The sequence below is a fragment of the Capsicum annuum genome, chromosome 3 (assembly GCF_002878395.1).
Source record: "Capsicum annuum cultivar UCD-10X-F1 chromosome 3, UCD10Xv1.1, whole genome shotgun sequence".
Classification (NCBI taxonomy): domain Eukaryota; kingdom Viridiplantae; phylum Streptophyta; class Magnoliopsida; order Solanales; family Solanaceae; genus Capsicum; species Capsicum annuum.
This window is the reverse complement of record NC_061113.1, coordinates 214,105-233,703: the sequence shown is the minus strand read 5'-3', so window position 1 is coordinate 233,703 and position 19,599 is coordinate 214,105. Positions and strand designations below refer to the sequence as shown.

Here is a 19,599-nt window from a genome sequence, read left to right as displayed (position 1 = left end):
AGTTTCAATATTTGACTAATTTTATACTTTCAAAAGATGGTTTGATTTTGTTATTTCTCTTTATTCTTCTTAATTAATTCACAAAAACGTACGTTATCAAAACTTATATATTAAATCTCTCCACAATTCAACAAAAGTGGTATATTGAAACTATTCATTTTGACTCTTAAAAAGACTAATTAAGAAAACCATTTAAGATTAATATTGAATATAAAATTATAAATATCCATCAATGAATTTTTAGTCAGTTTGAATTTTTGAACTTTAATTCCTTTCTTAAAGGCCATCATATCCATTAAATGAAAAAAATAAAATCTTCAAAAATTAAACATATTTTCCCACTATGGTCAAACATAAATTCCTTAAGGTAATTAAGAGTATGTCAAGTACATTTAATTTGTTCAAACATTCTCCCTCCACAAAAGGAAAAAATATAAAAACATACAATTATGTGGATAATTACAATCAGATATATAGTATAAAACGTTCATGATATATAGTAGCATAGGCAAGAATTGTTAGCAAAATTCAATTTCAAGATCCTTGGTGAACCAAGTAGTGGTTTGTATATAATTTATTTATTTTTATAATTTTTTCTATTTATTTTTAATCAACATATATATGCATCAAGCATGTCATTCTATTAATATAATTGTGTTTTGTATATTAATTTATATAGTGTTTTTTTTTATTTTTTATTTTTTATAATAGGTAGAAAATGGTGATGAATCGAAGGATTATAGAACATTTTTTGATTGTGCTATTTCTATGTTTGATGAATTATGATGGGGTTCGAGGCAAGCCTCCAATTAAAACGATTAAGGTATATATATGGCTTAGATGTATAGTAAAATAATTTTAATTTTATGTATATAAAGTAACAATAAATATTTTGTCGAAATTTTTATAGACGGAATATGGTGATATATTTGATTGTGTGGACTTTTATGATCAACCAGCATTTCACCATCCTAAATTGAAGAGTCACAATTACCATCCTCAGGTATATATATGTCTCCGTTATATTCTCTTACAATCAACTTTATAATTAATTCTAACAATAACAAAAATCAATGATCATTGAAAAAATTCGTATGATGAACAGATGAAACCCTCTTTGTTTATGATGAAAGTGGTTGATCCATCGAAATCGATAACCGATACGTTGGAGTCAATGAAATTACCCGATGGAGGTTGTCCTGTTGGAACAGTTCCTGTCAGAAGATTCACTAAAAAAGATTTAACAAGACATAAGCTTTTGCCAGAACCAGAAGATAACTTTGTTGCTAATGTAAGATTTAATTTTTTTTCATTGATAGTTATTTTTTCCAACTAACAAAAAAAAAATAGTGAAGATGTGATATACCATAATTATGATTATATATAACATATCTTTTGCACAGGGAAATAACTTCAATGATTCCAAAGCTAGAAGGAAAAAACCTTTGAAAGGTTACAATGTGGGTAAAATATTATGTGTATATATATGGATGTTACGAATAATTTTCTAATTTACAATATCATTTATTATCTTCAGACGGCTATTGTTTCAACAGTAGACAATCCAAATAACAAGTTTGGTGGAGCTTCGATGATAGCTGCTATATATAATCCTCGTAGCACAGGTCAACAACATAGTGCCTGTCGTTTGAAGCTTATAAAAGGAAAAAATATTATCCAAGTGGGTTGGAGAGTAAGTCAAATCAATTATTATTATTATTATTATTATTATTATTATATATTTTTTGTGAAATAAAATATTTTACCAAGGTGTCTATATATCATTATTTTTCATTTTGCTTTTTTAGGTTGACCCTACTCTATATGGCGATAATAGGACTAGATTATTCATACATTTCAATGTAAGTCTCCAATTAGTAATTTTTTTTTTGTTAGCTTCTTAATTATATGTTGTTAAAATTCATCCCTCAAATTATACATAATTTTTTTTTTCAAAAATTATATATTTTCAGGATGGTACAAATTCTTGTTTCGATTTGTTATGCCCTAGCTTTGTAGTTGTAAGTGAATTATCACCTTTTGGTCAACCATTTCGTCACATTTCTGATATTCATGGAGAACATTTTGACTGGGCATTTCAGATTAAATGGGTAATTTTTCTCCCTATATTATACAACTTTGTTTTTTTTAATTATTTATAAGTTCTAACAACTGTTGAAGGATCTGATACATATCTGTCGACACTTGTGAAGGATCCGATATATACACATTACCCTCCTAGGCCTCACAACTTTACTTGTGGAATTGCACTAAATTTATTATATATCAATTGCGCTATTTTTTTCATTGTTTCTAAATTTCGATATAATTTAATTCTTCATGACTGTATTTACTTTATATAATTTATGTTATGTTTTACTCGAACCAATGGTCTATTGATCAAGAACAGTCTCCTACCTTGTGACGGTAGAAATAACTCTACATATACTCATATATATACACATCATCCTTCTAGACCTCACGACTTTACTTGTAGAATTACACTGAATTTGTTATGTACTCATTCTGCTATTTTCTTCTTCGTTGTTTCCAAATTTCGATATGACTTCTTCATGACTGTATTTACTTTATATAATTTATGTTATGTTTTACTCAAACCGATGGTCTATTGATCAAGAACAGTCCCCTACCTTGTGATGGTAGAAATAACTCTACATATTTACTTGTAGAATTACACTGAATTTGTTACTTACCCATTCGTATTTACTTTATATATAATTTATGTTATGTTTTACTCAAACCGATAGTCTATCGATCAAGAACAGTCTCCTACCTTGCGACGGTAGAAATAGCTCTACATATAGTCATATATATACATGAACCTTCTATATATATATATATATATATATTTCTCTCTATATATACAGGACCAACAGAAAGGGAATTGGTGGCTATTTCTTCAACATATGACTGACCAATATATACCAGTTGGTTTTTGGCCAAAAGAGGTGTTTGATGATTTTGGAAATTATGCAACAAGAGTTGAATGGGGTGGTGTTGTGTATAGTCCAGCTGGGGTACTTTTACCACCAATGGGTACAGGGAATTACCCTATTATAAAAAGTGCACTAAGTATTGCATATTGCAGAAATATTGCCCTATTAGATGATAAGGGTCAATACATTGATATATCTAATTCTAATTTGCCAACAACTTCAACAAATTCTTTGTTGTATAGTGTGGCAGATTACCCAAATTATGGATTGGGTTCTGATTATAATCATACCATCCTTTATGGTGGACCTGGTGAGCTCTAATAATTGATTACTTCAATATATATTCTATTGTAATATTTTGAATTTGGTGCAATATGGGACACTATCTTGTTTTCTATTAAAAAAATATTATTGTTTGAGTACTTTGCAGCACTATACATAATTATGATTAATCTTTACAATATACCTAGTATATTCTCATAAATTAAAGTGGGGTCTGGGGAGCGATAAGTATACGCAGTTCATACTATTGCCGCAAAATGAAGTAAAGAGGCTGTCTCCGATAGACCCGGCTCGATATATAAGAGATAAGAACGACAAACTAATTACAGATGTACTGTATATATATTTAATTGCATGTAGATTTATCATTTACTAATTAGAAGCTTGAATTTCACTAGCTAGTACAAAGGCTATAGAGGACTGTGTCAATATATTTTAATGTTAGTGATAGTTTAACAGAAAAAAGACGTATAAACATGAAATAGGACGCAATCTATAGAATTTCAGAAAGAGTTAAGGGTCAAAAAATATTCGTATTTCGATTTTTTCGAGTTTTATATTCGAACTATCAGAGGTGTGTGAGGTTTTTAGCTACCTGAAATATCACCAATTCTTTATCAAAACATATCTCAATTATCCATTGTTTTATTTTCCTATTCAGGTAGAAAAATGGAACAATTAATAGTTGATGTGAGTTTCAATTAGGAAACTCGCGTAACTGATAGTTGAGAAATTATGTCATATAAATTGAATAGAGAGAGTACTAATTATATATTTGTATTGTTTTAAGGCAAATGTCTAATGCAAGTGAAGTTTTAATTCCATCTAAAAAAAAATGTATGTGATCAAATACTACCTTTTGAAGCACTTAAAGATCGTTTATTGGTAAGAGAGATAATGGATAATTAATTTAAAGATGAGCTTATTCCAATTTTCATGTTTGGTTGGTTTAAATACTTCTCCGTCCCATTTTACTCGTCTTAAATTGGGATGACACAGCTATTAGAAAAAAATAATAAATAACTTGACTAGTTTACCACAGTACCCCTATTAAATGATGTTTACATTTTAATTTTAAAAAAAGTAATTAATGCAAAGGGTAAAATATGAAGAAAAAAATTGTCTTGTCTTGATAAATAAAAAAGAACAAGTAAAATGAGACATCGGATTAAAAAATTTAGAACGGATAAAATGAGACGGAGGAAATACATGGAATAACTTATTTTGGGACCAGTTATGATGAGTTATCTTGGGATTGTAGAATTATATTTATCCCAAGAAAGGGGTAACTAATTAGTAGTAGTAGTACTTGTTGAAATTAAATACAAAGCTTTTACTGTTGTTGGAGGTAGAAGTGAATTTTTTTCAAATTGAAGAGTATCCAACTAGGTTTGCAGGCTATAACTGCATGCAAGTACTTGTTCACATACCAATAAATGAGGTGTGTATATTATAGTAGATATAATATACTTTATATACTCACTCCCACTCTTTAATGAATTTAATTCATATTGCACTACTCTCCCAACTTCTCATTAATTGCAAATGCGCATTTCACAGAAATGAAATTAATACACCCCCTTCACAGATTAAAGGAAATGTAATATATAATTGCTACAGCCCACGGTTTTGGGGTGGGCTCGAAGTTCGGATGTATTGTGGTCAAAAATTGATTGAGGCATCTCAGGAAGGCTGGAGAGTATCCTAATGTGGTCCGTTTGTACAAGTATCAACAGTCTGCCTTCTCTGCTCCTGCTGGGGAATCATTCGGCGGATTATATCAACAGAAGAAAAGAAGAGATTTCTAGTTTTTTGTTGATCAGGCGACTCCCGAATTTGAACTGGGGAATAAAGGATTTGCAGTGCTCTGCCTTAACACTCGGCCATGTTGCCAAAATGCTTTAGTTAGTCATTGGATTTCTTTAGGAAATTCATACTAGGTGATTTATATGAATCATTAATTTTTCTCTCCTCGAACTTCTCCCGTAGTCACATTATTTTGTATTTCAAACAAATATTTAATTTTAAGGTGGGAGTGGCTTCAGTGGAAGCCAAGATGAGGGAAGCGAGGTTGAGATGGTTCAGTCATGTGATGAGGAGGAGCATAGATGCCCAGTGTGGAGGTGTGAGAAGTTGGCTAGGGATGGTTTCAAGCGAGGTAGAAGTAGATCGAAGAAATATTAGAGGGAGGTGATTAGACATGACATAGAATATAATTGTGAAGGAGGCGGATTAGGGTAGAAGGTTAGTATGAGTCAAGGATATTGTATCTTTTGCTGTATTACTTGGTGTATCTTATTTATGGTATTATTGGATATGTCAATTTCTATTATATCTTGTTCTGTTACTATTCTTTGTCTAGATTGCTTTATTTAAGTTGGGGGTGTATCGGAAACGGCCTTTCTATCTCACATCTGAGGTAGTGATATCGACTGCGTATACTCACCCCCCCAAACCCCACTAGATGGAATGTATTGGATATGTTATTGTTATATATTTTTTTACGGGTTTAGTATGGCTTTCTCCAATTTAATGCCTAAAAGAAGGTGATGAATCCATATATTTTCTAGTGGAGGCCTTCAATTAACCAAGCTCCATTTATGTTCAGCACTATTGCATAAAACTAACTTTTTTCATTCAAGTTATCTTTTGATTTTCTGTTATTTTAATCTCATGAATATATGAATGAGTTTGGGATACAGTTAATTTCCCTTTAATAATTGAAGACATTAATTGTAATGTTTAATGAATGAATAACAGTATATGTTAGATGAAGGTGGTAGAGTACTACAACTAGTTTGCTAAGGGCTTGGAAAATTCATTACTCCTCGGTTAGTTTTTGCTTGTCACTTATTTTCTAATTAGATTTTTATTTTACTTGTCATTTTTGATATATCAAGAAAAGACAATCCTTTATTTTTACCCTCGACATTGATTGTTTATTCTCCAAACTAATTTCAAGACACAACAATAAACATCAATTGATAAGAATATTATAGTAATAAAATAGTCATGTTAATAGTTATACTGTCAATGGCTGATTGGGTGTAGTACAACAACAACAACAACATACCCAGTGTATTCCCACAAAGTGGGGTCTGGGGAGGATAAAGTGTACGCAGTCTATATATACCACTAACTCAAATAAAGTTGAGACGTTGTTTCCGATAGACCCCCGGGTCAGGACAGATAACAATATAACCACAAAAAATATAAAAATAAACAACAAAATGAAATAACACGCTGCTAGATAATAAAAGAAATATGACATCGACAGAGTAATACTATAAACTATCTATTCGAGATCACAAACATCCTCAGAATACTACGCACATGAAACTTACAGGAACAAATACAAACAACGCACTCCTCCTTATACTACGGATGCACTCCTACCTGCTAACTCTCTACCCTAATTCACGTCCTCTACAACTTTCTATGTCAAGATGTGACAAGTAAAAGCGAACGGAGAGAGATTAATTTTGTAGGTGAGTGAAGGAGCTTATTATAAGCTTTATTTTTAAAGGGAAAATTTTGTTGAAATGGAAACAGCACAATAAATTGAGGTGTTTAATGTTTCATCTGTAGTAGGGGGGATTATAAATGCCAATATGATAGTAGGATTTTTGGGTATTAAAGAGATATATCTACTTGTTTCATTAAATGCCTGCCCCCCTCTCTCCTTTAAATGTTGTTTGATGAAACCAAATTTATGATCTCTTTTAAGTAGACTCACCATCTTGCATGACCCTCTCTGCCAACAAAAATTATATTTCAACTATAACTAAAACAATTTATGTTCCTCATCATATATGTGCTTTTAATATTCCTTGTCCTTTCTTTTTTCTATTTCCTCCTATAAGTAAATTTGCCTTCATAACAACACTAACACAACAACAACAACAAGTCTACTTGTGATCACAAGTTGATGAAACATTTGTGATTATTCAATATAATGGAATTCCCTGAACTTTCTTTAGCTCCTTCACATCTTTCCAATTATGAATCTCATCATGAAATCAACCTTCCAATGAAGAGAAAACAAGAAATGATTCAACCAAGTGTTGATCTTCAACTTAAAGATCCTCTTCCTCTGGATTGGGAACAATGTCTTGATCTTGAAGTATACATATTCTTTCTTTCTCCGAGTTTAAATCGCTTTCTATTAACCGGTTTAAGTTATACACACCGACAATATTTCTATTAGCATGTATAGTATATGTTTCGAACTAGGAGTAATTGGTAAAGTTGCTGTCATGTGACCAGGAGGTCACGGGTTCAAACCTTGGAAACAGCCTCTGGCAGAAATGCAAGGTAAGGCTGCGTACGATATATACACCCTGCACATAGCGGGAGCTTTAGTGCACCAGGCTACCCTTCTTTTGCTCTTCTTTTTTTGTTTGGGTTGTATTAACTAATGATGTTTGTTTTGGAACAAACTTGCAGTCAGGGAGAATGTATTACCTAAATAGGAAAACACAAAGGAAGACATGGGATTGGCCAAAGGACCAAAAGCTAGACCTTGAACTAAATATGTCATCAAGTTTCAATCAACATCAAGAAACAATGGATGGTCATGCTCAATACTACTCAAAGAAAGTGAACAAAAGCAACAATAGCAGCAGCAGCAGCAGTATGATAGCATTGCCATGTTCAAATTGTCATCTATTAGTGATAGTGTCACAGTCATCACCTTGTTGTCCTAATTGCAAGTATGTCCACTCACTAAAAGATAATGCCACCACCTCCACATCAAAGTGTTATGACACTTTGAGCCTCTTGAACTAGCTAAACTTGTACTACTACTTCTACTACTACTACTTGTTTGTTGGTAGGAGATAAATGTTATTAATGTGGTGGTTACAAAGCTAATCCTCCAAGTAGTACCATATGTCATCTTGTAGTGAATTGTTTCTCTTTTTCTTTTCTTCCTTGTGTACTGAAAATCGTAAATAACTTTCAAACATCACTTTGCTGCATCTAATGCACAAGCTAAGGTTTATTTATTGGGACGAAGCGGGATTGAGAATTTGAAGTTTAATGGTTTCTATAACAAATCCAGGTTAATATTATTAAAAGGTTCAGACAGAAGTTATTGATTCACGCCAACTCATAACTATCACAATATATATCCACCCCCTAGTATTGAGATAATACATAAACACCTCTAAACTTGTCATGATATCAATTTTCCAGGGTTCCTTGTATTGGGTTCAATTGGTGTGAATGGAAAATGGAGGGACACAATCCTTCGAAAAAAAAACACACTGTTTCGAAAAAGGAGTGACTGTTCAGAAAAGACATGTTGTTTTGGAATGGACAGACATGACTATTCCGAAATGATACACCTGAAATGATACACCTTTTCGATGAACCATTGCCTCCTTTCCGAAGAGGCACTTCATGGCTATATAAACCTGCATTTTTTCCATAGGTTTAGTATGGAAATTTCTGCATAGAAAAAACATTTCTCTTGCTTCTAAAAACTCCGTGTGATCATCTCCCATTGAGTGAATTCGAAGAAAACCAGAACGTTTGAGATATCGCTAGAGCCTGGTTGTGAAGTTACTTTATCCTGAAAGGAAAATTCCTCAACCTCAAGTACTTGAGGGGAATTATTTCGTTAAGAACACTCCATGAATTTGGAAGACTTGGCTTATTCTGCCTCTATTTTTTTTCTTTAAGATAAAATAACACACTTCTTCAAGTAGTTACTCGAGAATTTTTTTATTTCTACCCACTTTCAAAACTTATTTTGAGCTATAGACACCAAATTTCTTTTTGATTTACTTTTTAGGGTTAGTCTAAAAAGTGGGTCAGGGTTGTGGGATCATGGGTTTATTTAACATTTTTAAAACTTGAGAAAAAATTACAACTTTTTAAAAACTACCACATGGTCCCTTTTGTATATTTTTCCATTTTCCAAATATTTTTTAAAATCAATTAATATTTTCAACTACACATTTCTCTCTCCTCAAAACCTTCCTTCTCCCGTTTTGGTTCCGATTTTTTAGAATAGAAAAATACGGTTGATTCTCGCTTCCTAAGGCGAAATTTTTTAATTTCTCTTGCTCAGGTAAGTGTAATTTTCTTCCCCAATCAGTTCTAGATCCATTTTACTAATTTTTTTCGATGACGCTTTGTGTTGGGGTTCTTCAATTTTGACAAAAATTACACTGTTCTTCGTTGAATCAGTCAAAATTTGGGTGTTTTTAGTTAACATTGTCGATTTCGCATGTTTAATCGGGTTTTGCTGTGGATAATGATTAGAAATTTTTTCAATTTTGGTAGTTATATTGCGTTTGATTTTGAATTTTTTGTACTGAATTGGACCCGTTTTAATGGCGTTCTTGTTGTTGTGAATTGCACTGCCAATGTTGGAACTTGAATTGCATGTTTGATGTGAGGCATTTTCCTATTTTTCTTAATAGACCAGTGGTCTATAGGTCGACCAATGCAGATTTTTCTTTGCTGCATTTGTTCATTTTTTTAATAGACCAGTGGTCGATAGATCGATCACTGCAGATTTATTTTTGCTGCATTTATTCATTTATTTTAATAGACCAGTGGTCAATAAATTGACCACTACAGATTCATTTTTTGCTGTAGATCATAAATGGTGAGAAGAGTTCATAGAGCGGTTAAAAGGCCTACTTCCACTGCTTCTACCAGTAGGAAGCGAAAATCCGAAGAAGTTTTGAAAACTTCCAAGAGAAAAAAACCCGTAGTCGATGAATCGGAGTCAAAAATCAAATCAAGAATCCTTTTTGATATTTCCAAATATTACGAAAGTAGTGCACACGAGAGTGAGGATGCTGAGGATAGCGAAGGTAAAAGTGAGGGGGAAAGCGAAGAAGAAAATAAAAGTGATAGCGGGGACGGTGGGGATAGGAGAGATAGCGGAGACGGGGAGGAGGATCCCCTATACTTGCCAATTTGTGCGAGAGATATCTCCGTTGAGTCGTACGGCCTAACAACCTGGATAGATGATCTTGGCTCTTTTCCTGCAAAGATTTCTGTGAGAGTAAGAATGGCGGTGTATCGAGAGTTTAGACGGGTTCTTGTTGAACAAAAGTTGTATTTTGATTTTAAGAAGACATGTTTTGGACACTTGAGGTATATTCCGGAACATTTTTAGTTTAATGGACAGATGGTTCATTATATGTTGCTGCGACGTATAAAAAAATGCATGAGATTTGGTTTTGTGTGAACGGTAAGCTAGCTTGTTTCGGCTTAAAGGAATTTGATTTGATTACGAGGCTAAATTGTTCAGCGTATCCCCGTGAATCAAAAATGAACAAAGTCCTCCAAAATGGAGAAAACTTTCATTTTAAGGTGACGAAGAACAAGAGCATTACTGCTGCAAAGTTGATTAGCCTGATGAAAGGTAATAGGCTAAATAATCAACAAAAGCTGAAGTGTGCTTTGGTTTGGTTTGTTCACGCGATGCTGCAGGCAAAGGACCCGTCAAATAAGGCAGATTCGGACCACATCAAGATGGCGGCTGATTTAGAATTCTTCGGGGAGTATCCATAGGGAAAAGAGTCCTTTGAGCTGACCTTGAGCTATCTTAAAAAGAAGACTGATCTGACCGAGCAGAAAGAATCTTTTGTCAAGAGGAATAATGCATCGTATACCTTATTTGGCTTTCCCTGGGCCTTTCTGGTACTTTTAATCAACCAACCTATTAATTTATTATAGACTCCTACATATTTATGCAGTAATACACAGACACTATAGACTTACTTGTGCTTCTATTGATTGTAGGTTTTGATATATGAGGCATTTCCTCATCTAGAAAGGTACGCCGGCAAGTCGTTGGATTCTCCCCTGCCCATTCCCCATCTTCTTCGATGGCACAGGTCAAAGTATGACAACATAATGGAAGGCGACCCATTTAAGTACAAAGGAAACAACACAAAGGTAAAATTATACTTATTTTGATACGATACTAATATTATTATATTAGCAAATGTGTTGTAATTTATTTTTATTTTTTCTAGATTGTGCACCCGTATCTTACTCCTACTGTCCGTGAGATGGAGCAAAGATACATGAAAACTTATAAGCAATACACAGACGAAGTTAAGGATACGTCCATCGATGCGTTGAAGATGTATCTAAAAGGCGTGACTGTCTTGACTTCATCAGCGGAGGTAGCGGCCGAAGACGAAAATTTGGGTGGCCATCATTATGTTCCAAGTCCACCACGCGCTTATGATCATGCTGGTTCAAGTGGACTTAAAACTTCACCAGACACTTCTAATGATAATGATCTGCGTGAGCGCGTTGCGCTGCTTGAGAAAAGTCTATTGGATATTGCTTCTTTTGTTAGAAAAGAGAGGTTGAGGAGAATCGAGAAGAATAAGAAGAAGCAACAAAAACAAGGTAAATTAATTTATTTTTTGGTCTTCCAATTTAATTTTGTTGCATATGTTTAGTAATCCTTTCAAAACAATACAGTGCACCTCGACAGACCCCCTCTTAGCCGGCATCAAGTAAACCTCGAAGAACTTACAGTCGCAGTGACGGACATAGCTGCAGCAGATGAAAAAGGTGAAGAAAAGAAGAAAGAAGAAGAAATGGAAGAGAAGAATACAACAGATGAAAAAGAAGAAGTAAAAGATGAAGAGATGACAGATGAAGTAGAAGAAGAAAATGAGGAGAAAATAAAATAAGATGGTGAAAAGAAATCATCATCAGAAGAAGAATAATAAGACAAAATCGAGAAGACAGTTGAAGAAGAATTAGTGGTCGAACAGGAGGTTGAAAACATTGGAGAAGAGAAGAAATCAGTAGAAGAAGAAGAGAAGGAAAATAAGAAGAAAGAAGTTGAAGAAGAGGAGAAAAAACTGGAAGAAAAAGAAGTGGATGTGATGGGCATTGTTGCGGAACTCAATCAAGAAAACTAGTTTTGTGGATTTGGAACAAGCAATTTTCTTATTGATTTTTTTTTTAGTGATTTGCTTTATGGATAATTGAATTACATATGTTTCACATGTTTTTTTTAGTGATTTGTTCTTTATGGATGAATTACATATATTTGACATGTCAATGATGGCATTTACTGATGAAATAATGTTCAGTTATTCCATTATCTCGTTAGATTAAACAGTTGGCTGCATTGCGTTACCAGTTCAGCTGTTGTCCTAATTGATAGTGGTTGATTGGAAACATAATAGAAGTTATTCACTATAATTTATAGACTTAACATACTATCGATTGAGTAATTCATATATTTACTTACCTTAACTATCATGGTTTATAGAGGTCGATGATAAAAAACGTAGACATAATTCTCTATTAATTATAGATTACACCCAGGATTGATTTAAGAAACCTTACATCTATTTATTCAGTTTCCTATATCCCTATTACACCTTTCCAGAAAGCCAACAACAATAACAAACCATACAATAAATTTTTTAGGCCTTTCTCTTTTTCCTCGACCAAAATCAGCCTTTGCTTTACTTGATCCTCTCCATTTCGACTTCTTTTAGTGATCCTTTCAAGTAATACCTTTGCTATTCGTCTTCTTTTAGCAATGTCATGAGTAGATCTCTATTTTCTTCGAATTTTCGAAGCCTTTGGAGTATATGAAACTTGGAAGAAGCGCCAAAAAAGTTTGATATTGATGGGCTGCTTGTTGGTGAGTCTTCGTCAAGCCACTTAAAAAAAGAGCATCCCCCATTATCCTTTCCAACAGCACAATTATAGAATTTTTGACCTGGATTTCAATCGGTGCGTGATGTCCTAAAAACAGCTGGATTGCCACAATGACATATGTAGGACACTTTTGCATATGATTTTTTAGATGGTTGAGACATTGTAGTTGTTTACAAAAATTGAAGTAAAAAAATATGAGAGTGCTAACACAAAAATAACCTTCCTTTTATAGAAGAAAAAGTGCGATATTACCGCTGGGTGTTGATTTGACGTGTACTTTATTACCGTTGTAAAAATCTAACATTTTGATTTTTTTTTTTACTGCTGCTCATGTTTCATAGACCTTATTAATAATCGATGCCTTCTTAGGCTTATGTTAGATGATTTACATAATAGATAGATAGTCTAGCATATACTAAGAGCTAATTCCTTCATAACCTCACTAGACGATGCTGCATATTCATAGACCTTAACTAGCACATATTTGGAGAAGGATTATTTAATTAATAAAATAATAAATAATTAAATTTTATGCAATTAAAGGAGTTTGAACAAGTCATGTGATCGTATGAGAGTCCACGTAAATTGGATAAGGTGATTAATGAGGTGTGAGGATGGGTAGTGGATGAACAACAAATATGCATGGGGCAATATTTACCCAAAGCACAATTGTGTTATGGAGAATTCATTTGTTCAACCACAACTCATCACCTCACGTCATTGATCACCACATTCTATTTATGTGGACTCTCATACGATCACATGACTTATTTAGGTTCATTCGATTGCATAAAATTTAATTATTTATTATTCTATTAATTAATTAATCCTTCTCAAAATATGTGTTAGTTATGGTCTATGAATAAATATCATAGTCTAGTTATTAATTTGTGGAGGTAGTTACGAGTCTATGATAGACTATATTAGGTCGAGTACAAAACTAATCCTAGTCTAGTATAGATTTAGTACAACTTCATTAATACATGAACTAGACTATGACGCACATTTATAGACCATGACTAGCATATATTTTGAAAAGGATTATTTAATTAACAAAATAATAAGTAATTGAATTTTATGCAATCGAACGAGCCTAAACAAGTCATGTGATCGTATGAGAGTCCACGTAAACTGAAAGTGCTAAAACAAGATGTAAGATGATGAGTTGTGGTTGAATAACCAACATCCTTAGGGCAATGTTTAACAAAAGAGAAGTATGTTGTGAGAAATTCATTTGTTCATCCACTACCCATCCTCACACATCATTGATCACCTCATCCAATTTATTCAAACTCTCATACTATCACATGACTTGTTCAAGCTCCTTTAATTGCATTAAATCTAATTATTTATTATTTTATTGATTAATTATTTTTTTTCAAATATGCTACTAATGGCAATAAACCAATACTGTATATCATTGACAAGGCTTACAGTCTATGACATTTACTGAATACAATCGATGGACTGGTATTATTTAACGCATCGATTATGTATTAGGTCGAGCATAGACATTGAGATAAGTATCAAATAAAATTCATCGACCATACATTTAATTTTGTATGAATTAACATAATCGTGGATAGACCAGATTAGCTTTCCATTGACATCTATGAATTAGCCTAAACGTCTGACAACTGTCCCGTTCATCTTCTACCTTGATCTTACGCAAAAATTCTAAAAAGGACAAAAATGGTAAAATTACAGTGCCACAAAATGCAGGAAACAAAAATTAATTTTCCATTAATTTACAACTGTTTGATTCATGTTCTAACAGAGGAAATTGCACAAAAATTTAAACGAGTCTAAAATTGCAGAAATTTAAAGGAAGACAGATATAGGAAAAACCAACATATTTCATTCATTCATTCATCATTGCAATGGTAGACCCATATTTACAGCAAAACCCAAACAAAAAGTGCAAAAATACAGAAGCTTGCATCTAACATAAACCTAAACATGAAAGCTTTCCATTGCAATGACATTAAAATAAACAAAAAAAAAAAGACATAAAAACTTAAAACTAAGGAGATTGGGGGGGGTGATCATCTCCTCCGGCTCCATGTTGAGCCGCTCCACAATCGCCCGTAAAAAATGGGCAATTCGCCGGAGTTCATGGTGGACATGCTCCTTGTCCTGTTCCAGTCCATAGAAGAGGCGGTTGAAGTCGTTACGAAGGAAGAGAAAGTCATAGTTACGGTTGATCCTCCTTCTGGGTCTTAAAGGAATGTCTGGCATCTTGTCGTCGATTTAATCTGATTTTGAGTTGATGAAGATGAATTTTGGGTGCCGTAGATGGGTGTTTATATAGACCAAAATAAAACCCTTTGGTCTTTCCGCCCTTTGGTTGGTAGACATGTGAATGGTGAAAATCGAAGAGAGCTAGCATATACCCAATCGACGCAAAGTCTGATTGGACGTGCAACAGCTTTTTGGATGTGTAATTAATGCTCAACTGCTCGCATCTGTCCTTTTGAATATTTAGGTTTTTTAATATACCTTATATATGATCGATAATAAACCATGTGTTAAATAAAGAATAAAAGAAATAGACCGAACACACAATATATGCAATACTTTACAAAGATCGATAATAGACTAAGAGTGCAGTCGATAAATCTGGCATTAATCAGACAACTGAAGGGTTGTCAAAATACATACACTGCCATGACTTACAAAAATACAAATTCATACAAGACTAACGACTATTTGTTATTGTTACAAGTGGTTCTCTTGTGCCCGGGTCTCTTGCACAGTGAACACTTGTTCCTTCCCTTTGACTTGAAAGTCTCGCCCACGCCATTAACGTGTTTTCTTTTCTTTCTTCCGAGCTTGGTGACCACGAGAGGTGGAATAATGTTCATGTCTAGCAATTCTTGTGGCACGCACCATTCGGACTCCAAAGGGACAACATTAATTGATTTCGAATACGCAAGGGGGTACTCTTCCACTTTATACAGGGGTGAAGAGTAATCATAGACTCTCAAACCATAATCTTTGTTGACACTCAATTTTTTGCTCTCCATTCCTAAAATTAACGTCTTCAGGCTTCTTGATCATTAAAGGGCACAAAATATAATTTTTTCATTTTTTTTATAATTGTTGACAAATTATTGATAATCATCCTTACTTTAGAATTTTTATCAATATGTTTTCGTATTTTTACTTTTGATAATTTTTTTAATAATCCTCCTTATAATAGTATTTCTATCAATTCATTATTATTTTTAACATTTTACAATTATCTGCACACGTACACGACATGACATCACATTTTTATAATATTTTTCATATTAAATTATATTTTTTAATATTTTCAACATTCTTTACATTTTTCATAATTACAAATCAATACCTGCATTTTGTATATTTTTACGGTCCGCAAATGCTAAGTCGGATCAATTATTTTTACATAGTATAATAATTTAATGTCTTATCGCATTCGACAATAACCACACAATAATGTCTTGTCACATCCGATAATGACTACATAATGATGTCTTGTTACATCCGACAATGACTACACATAATGTATTGTCACATCTAACAATGACAACTCAATGACAATATCCTTTGGATAATAATTTTATCCATTGGTTAAAAGATGAAAATCCTTTGATCAATACTCTAAGGATCAAAGGATGTGTTATTATATAAAGAGGGGACATCTCTTTATCCATCGGACAATAAGAGGTGCCCAATTTCATTATAAATAGGAGTGATGGAAAGGCATTTCCACACACACATTTATATTCTTCCTCTTTCTCAAAAAATCCACACATATTTTTCACCTCTTTCTCCTCTCCCTCAAACACAAAATTTGTTCATCTTTTTCTTTTTCTCAAAAACACATACATATACTCAAAATAAATACTTCGGCCGATGAAATTATCTTTCTGTCAGATATTTGAGGTCATCCCGTGATAAAAGACGGATTTTATTTTGTCAAATTCATTATTTTATATCAAAAGCCAACACATGGCCGATGAAAATATTTTTTCTGTCGGATTTTTGAGGCCACCCATTACAAAAGACGGACTTTATTTTCTCAAATTTATCTATTTTATTTCAAAAGAAATATTCTTGACCAATGAAAAGATTACCATTGATTTTTGAGGCCTCCACAAATAAAAGACGGATATTACGTATATAAATACGCAATAAAAAATTAAATATTTTGGGCAATGATGAAACTTTTATAACACCACGACAACACAAAAGGTTTTATAATTCGTATCTTGGCAAGAGGATTTAGGACGGCCGATTGGTTGAGCAACCACTTTGTAGTCATGGCAAGTCTAAAACTTAATCCGAGCCCACGTTATAACAAAATTTTATTTTTATATGCACATCTATATGTACATGTGTGCCCATTATTTCACTTTAATAATTATTTGTTCATTTTATTACTTTATCAAGCACTTATACATAATTCTCGAGCTTTATGTTTGTAGTTTATTTTCATTTGTATAATTGTATATAAAGATAAAAAATAGCGAAAACTTTACTTTTTGGGTGCTGGGGGGAGATATTCTTTATTTACATAATTTTATCACTTTTAGGCAAAACTTAGGCCGTTAATATTTACATCAAAAGATCAAGTTAATCAAGTAATTCACGTATTGTGTAATCTTTTATTCTCAAATAAATTTTACTTTTTCATAATTTAAATCAAATAAGAATATTACTTGTAAATACTTTGTCTTTTCATGACACATTAAAATACATTTCTTTTCGTACGTCATAAAATTCTTTTATTTTTCACATGTAATTTATACATTTTGTACATACCTTTTACATGTTTTTATTTATATAGTTAATATACATATACTTTTACATGGTTTTAAACATTTATATTTTTTTCAAAGAATTGTTTTATATTTAATACGCATACACTTTTATAGTATTTTAAATATTTATACGTCCTCCCTCATTGATAAGTTTAGTCTAACCAGGTACCACATTTGTGGATCCTGAAGGGTGCCTAACCCCTTCCCTTCGGGTTAATTTGAACCCTTACCTAGAGTCTCAATGGGTTTTCACAGACTAAAACATTAATCATACGTATTAACAAATAAATAGGTTTCCTTATTTTCCTTTAAAAATTAGGTGGCGACTCTATACAAAATTTCAATTCTTTAGAGTTCAATAAGTCATGTTTTGTTTGATCTTGGCAAAAATAGGGCATGACAATCTTCACCATGCTTCGATCGCAAAGCGGCCATCGCGTGAACGCATGGTATTTTGACCAGGTCAAACTTCCTGCAAAAACACGACCTTTCCAGTAGGTCGACTTTGGCCGTACAACCACTTCCGAACACAGTGTATTGTCTTTCATCCCCGCTTATGTTCTCCACATAGAAGGAGTCGCCCTCGCTCATATTGTCTCTTAAGATCTTTTCGACGGCCGGAACCAAATTTGTTATCCTTACATTTGAGGTCGTAGGCACGCCTCTCCCTGAATATTTCATCAAACCTCTTTGCAATCGAATTGAATATGAATGCCACGGGGTACTCCCTTTCATCAATCAACATAGCATTTACCGACTTGACAATATTTGTGGTCATCACGTCAAACCTATTGCCGGGGAATGCCTTGCTCCATTTCTCAAAATCAAGCTCATGCTTGAGGAAAAAGGCTGCCTCGGGACATTAGTTCTTGAATTCCACAAAATGGTCTCTAAACTCCTCAGGTGAATATGCCTTTGCCGCGTTGCAAAATAGATAGAGGTGTTCTTCGCAGTGGTGATTTACCCGGAGATTTTCACCTAGGTGCCTCATGCAGTACCCGTGATGAGCTTGGTTGTACGTCTTCGCGATGTCGTTGGCGATGCTCTTGTGCCTATCGGAGATAAAGCATAAATCTGGTCCATCAACCACAATAGACTTCAGCTTCTCGAAGAAGAACGTCCAAGATGCATCGTTCTCCTTGTCAACGACGTACAAGGCAATGGGATAAATATGGTTCTCTGTATCCTGTGCAACTGCGCTTAGCAGTACGCCCTCGTACTTGCCGTATAAATGAGTGTTGTCGACCGCAATAACCTTCCTCATGTGGGCGAATCCCCTAATGCAAGGCCTAACGATAAAAAGTAGTACATAAACCTACAATCGACCTTGTTCACCATGATGGAATAGGTAGTGCCAACATTAAGAGCATCGATCATGTACGAAAAAGAGGGCAGGCAGGAATACCCGTGCTCCGCTGTCCCTCAAACTATTTCCTTGGTAATCACACTCCCCAGCCAATATTTCCAATAGCTAGGTCTACTTTTCAAGTTCTTGAAAATGATCCTCCGAATCTCGCTAGTGTCTGGACCCTTTCCTTCGCGATACATGTTCACACACAGTGATGCAATGACTTTAGATGTGATTTTCCTATGGCAGCGGGTGACGTATTCGACGCCGCAACTGTGATCGGCGACGTATTTATAGATGGCGAATCTGTCCGTGCATTCATACTTCTTCGCTCGCAAAATCCACCCGCATCTAGGAAAAACACATTTCACCTTGAGAAATTTGCTGCAGCTCTTCAACGTAGCATAATCAAAATAATTTCTCTCAGCTGCTACGTCCAACAATAATTTCAGCTCCTTTTTACTGCTAAATGTTTGATTTACTTAAAAATAGTTTCGTCGGAGAAGGTGTGGTTGGTTTGTGCTCCCAATTCGCACTCTTCTCCTCCTTCTTCAAA

The 19,599-nt window shown here is 33.7% G+C and overlaps 2 protein-coding genes across 3 annotated transcripts; both read left to right on the top strand.

Moving 5' to 3' along the window:
* Positions 1 to 447: 447 nt before the first annotated feature.
* On the top strand, positions 448 to 3,332 carry LOC107866540. Of its 2 annotated transcripts, XM_016712575.2 has the most exons (9): positions 448 to 561; positions 712 to 823; positions 911 to 1,003; positions 1,106 to 1,291; positions 1,404 to 1,460; positions 1,538 to 1,693; positions 1,809 to 1,862; positions 1,974 to 2,111; positions 2,889 to 3,332. In XM_016712575.2, the coding sequence occupies exons 2-9, from the start codon at positions 719 to 721 to the stop codon at positions 3,276 to 3,278; spliced, it is 1,179 nt and encodes a 392-aa protein (XP_016568061.1). In that variant the 5' UTR covers positions 448 to 561; positions 712 to 718; the 3' UTR covers positions 3,279 to 3,332. The 2 variants fall into 2 exon arrangements, with proteins under 2 accessions (XP_016568061.1, XP_016568063.1); XM_016712577.2 differs by lacking the exon at positions 1,404 to 1,460.
* Positions 3,333 to 6,963: 3,631 nt separating this feature from the next.
* Positions 6,964 to 8,135, top strand: LOC107866539. Its single transcript, XM_016712574.2, has 2 exons — positions 6,964 to 7,362; positions 7,686 to 8,135. The coding sequence occupies exons 1-2, from the start codon at positions 7,195 to 7,197 to the stop codon at positions 8,025 to 8,027; spliced, it is 510 nt and encodes a 169-aa protein (XP_016568060.1). The 5' UTR covers positions 6,964 to 7,194; the 3' UTR covers positions 8,028 to 8,135.
* Positions 8,136 to 19,599: the final 11,464 nt, after the last annotated feature.